At 37.3% G+C, this 2,500-nt stretch overlaps 1 protein-coding gene across 1 annotated transcript in view; it reads left to right on the forward strand.

The window, feature by feature from the left end:
- The window catches only part of LOC119582564, a 3,962-nt gene that overhangs the window by 1,077 nt on the left and 385 nt on the right, over nt 1-2,500 (forward strand). Inside the window, exons 2-3 of the mRNA XM_037930923.1 lie at nt 1-148; nt 1,745-2,500. The exon at nt 1-148 is cut by the window's left edge and continues 44 nt beyond it; the exon at nt 1,745-2,500 is cut by the window's right edge and continues 385 nt beyond it. Of these exons, the coding sequence (XP_037786851.1) occupies nt 1-148; nt 1,745-1,936 (340 nt within the window). The 3' untranslated portion in view covers nt 1,937-2,500. The remainder of the gene's footprint in view (nt 149-1,744) is intronic.

Here is a 2,500-nt window from a genome sequence, read left to right on the forward strand (position 1 = left end):
GTCAGTGTCACAAGTGTCGAGATTATGGAGGGAAGCGGCATCTTACCTCCTTGCCGACCGCGTGACAATCATGATCACAGATGATGTGAACCCTGCTGTGGATACCTTCCTTGCATCTTCCATACCTTATCACAATTGGGTATTCAAGGTTGGTGGAAAGATAGTTATTGTTATTACCTAATGCATACTTTCAATTTTTCACTCTTTTCTTCCTGTTTCTCTTTCCTTATTTTTCTTGGTGTGTGTGTGTGTGTGTGTGTGTGTGTGTGTGTGTGTGTGTGTGTGTGTGTGTGTGTGTGTGTGTGTGTGTGTGTGTGTGTGTGTGTGTGTGTGTGTGTGTGTGTGTGTGTGTGTGTGTCTGTTTGGGTGTGTGTGCGTGTGTGTGTGGTGTGTGTTGTGGTGTGTGTGTGTGTGTGTGTGTGTGTGTGTGTGTGTGTGTGTGTGTGGTGTGTGTGTGTCTCTCTCTCTCTCTCTCTCTCTCTCTCTCTCTCTCTCTCTTCTCTCTCTCTCTCTCTCTCTCTCTCTCTCTCTCTCTCTCTCTCTCTCTCTCTCTCTCTCTCTTTTTCTCTCTCTCTTTTGTAATTATTACTACTGTTATTATTACTACTATTACTATTACCTCAAATACTCCAGTTGCTACTGCTGCTACTGTTAGTAGTAGTATTAATACTAGTACGACTACTACCACTAGTAGTAGTACTACTGCTACTACTACCTTTTGTAGCACTATTACTACTAGTATTAATGGTACTAGTACTGCTAGTACTATTAATTGTACTACTACCAGTACTATTACCACAAGTACTACTAGCACTACTAGTATTAGTACCACCAGTGCTGCTACTACTAGTAGTACTACTTCTTTCTTCTTCTTCTTCGTCTTCTGCTTCTTCTTTGTCTTTTTCTTAGATTTTATCTTACCTAATGTTATTCTTCTTGTCGTTTTTTTTTTTTTTTTTATTGCTACTGTTATTATAGTTATTATAATGATTATTTTTACTATTACTATTTTTGTTTTTATTATTATTATTATTATTATTATTATTATTATTATTATTATTATTTATTATTATTATTATTATTATTATTATTATTATTATATTACTACTACTACTACTACTACTACTACTACTACTACTACTACTACTACTACTACTACTACTACTACTATACTACTACTAATATAATAATAATAATAATAATAATAATACTAATACTAATACTAATACTAATACTAATACTAATACTGTAATCATTACTGTTTTTATTACCAGCATCTGCACTACTATTATTATGTTTCACCATCTTTGCCATCATTGTCATTATTTAGTCTAGCAGGTTTTGATAACACCACAGGAAGTCCAGCTGTCAGACCATGGGGTATGGGGGGAGTGGTGGCAAAAGATAGGGAGTGCAGTGCGATCTGTAGGCCTGCACAGCACCAGCATTAGTGAGCGCCACTTTGTGGATCTGCTGGCAGCTTGCACCAGCCTGCGGGTTTTGAACCTGAATGGATCCAGAAGCCTTTTCAGGGAGGGTTAGTCGTCCTCCCACCCTTGTAATGTTTGTAATGATAGGATAGCATGATTATGGCTTCCAAGTTGAAAGTTCTCCTTGCAGTAAGAGGGAAGGTCTGGTTTAGCAGGTAATTTGGAAGAAAAGCGAATGATGATAATTATTTGCTGCAAATGTTTGTTTGTTATTATTTATTTATCACTGTTGTTAATCTTCTCTTATGACTAAGGAAGTGGATATGTGCTGTATTGTTGCCTTAAAGAAATTGTGGAGGAGACAAGGGGGAAATTTCTTGTCTCTTGGGTTGTACAATATAACCCTTAGTGAGGAGGACTTTGTGACTTTGTTGTCATACTGCTGTCGACTACGTTTCCTTAGCATTGGTTCCCGGCATCTATTTAGGTCAGGTAGGTTGAGATAATGTATGAGTATATGCTAAAATGAATGTTAACTTCTGGATTTGAATGTAGTGGTACATTGTATGTACAGACATGAATTGTGAATTCATGGAAGTGCAGAATTAATTGTAAAGTTCCCTCTCAAAGTCCTGATCCACTCTTGTTTGTGTACAGTCATGCTCCCTCTTTCTGCAAGGTGGATGACAGCACAAGCAGACTTACAACATATATATTACCAAATCATATTGATTACTAAAGGGTCAGAGATGGCAATATATCATTGATTGCTAGAAGAATGTAATTAAAAATGAATTAAGCATTTGCATAGATATGGTAGAAATTATTGCTGTCAGTCACCACAAATTCTCTGTCTAATAAGGGCATCTTGCACTGTTCTAAGTGTTAATGATTCAATGACAATGAATGGCATCCATGCATATCAAAGGCAAGGCAGGCCTGAATTCCAGATGCCACCTCTACATGCTGTGACAGAGGTGGTGGCTCTTCTGTGCACTCTATAAGCATGAAGTTTTATGTCTACAACAGCATTACTTCTCAGACCAGAACCTTCTAAAGTCAACCTAAAC

This window comes from Penaeus monodon, chromosome 16 (assembly GCF_015228065.2).
Source record: "Penaeus monodon isolate SGIC_2016 chromosome 16, NSTDA_Pmon_1, whole genome shotgun sequence".
NCBI classification, from domain to species: domain Eukaryota; kingdom Metazoa; phylum Arthropoda; class Malacostraca; order Decapoda; family Penaeidae; genus Penaeus; species Penaeus monodon.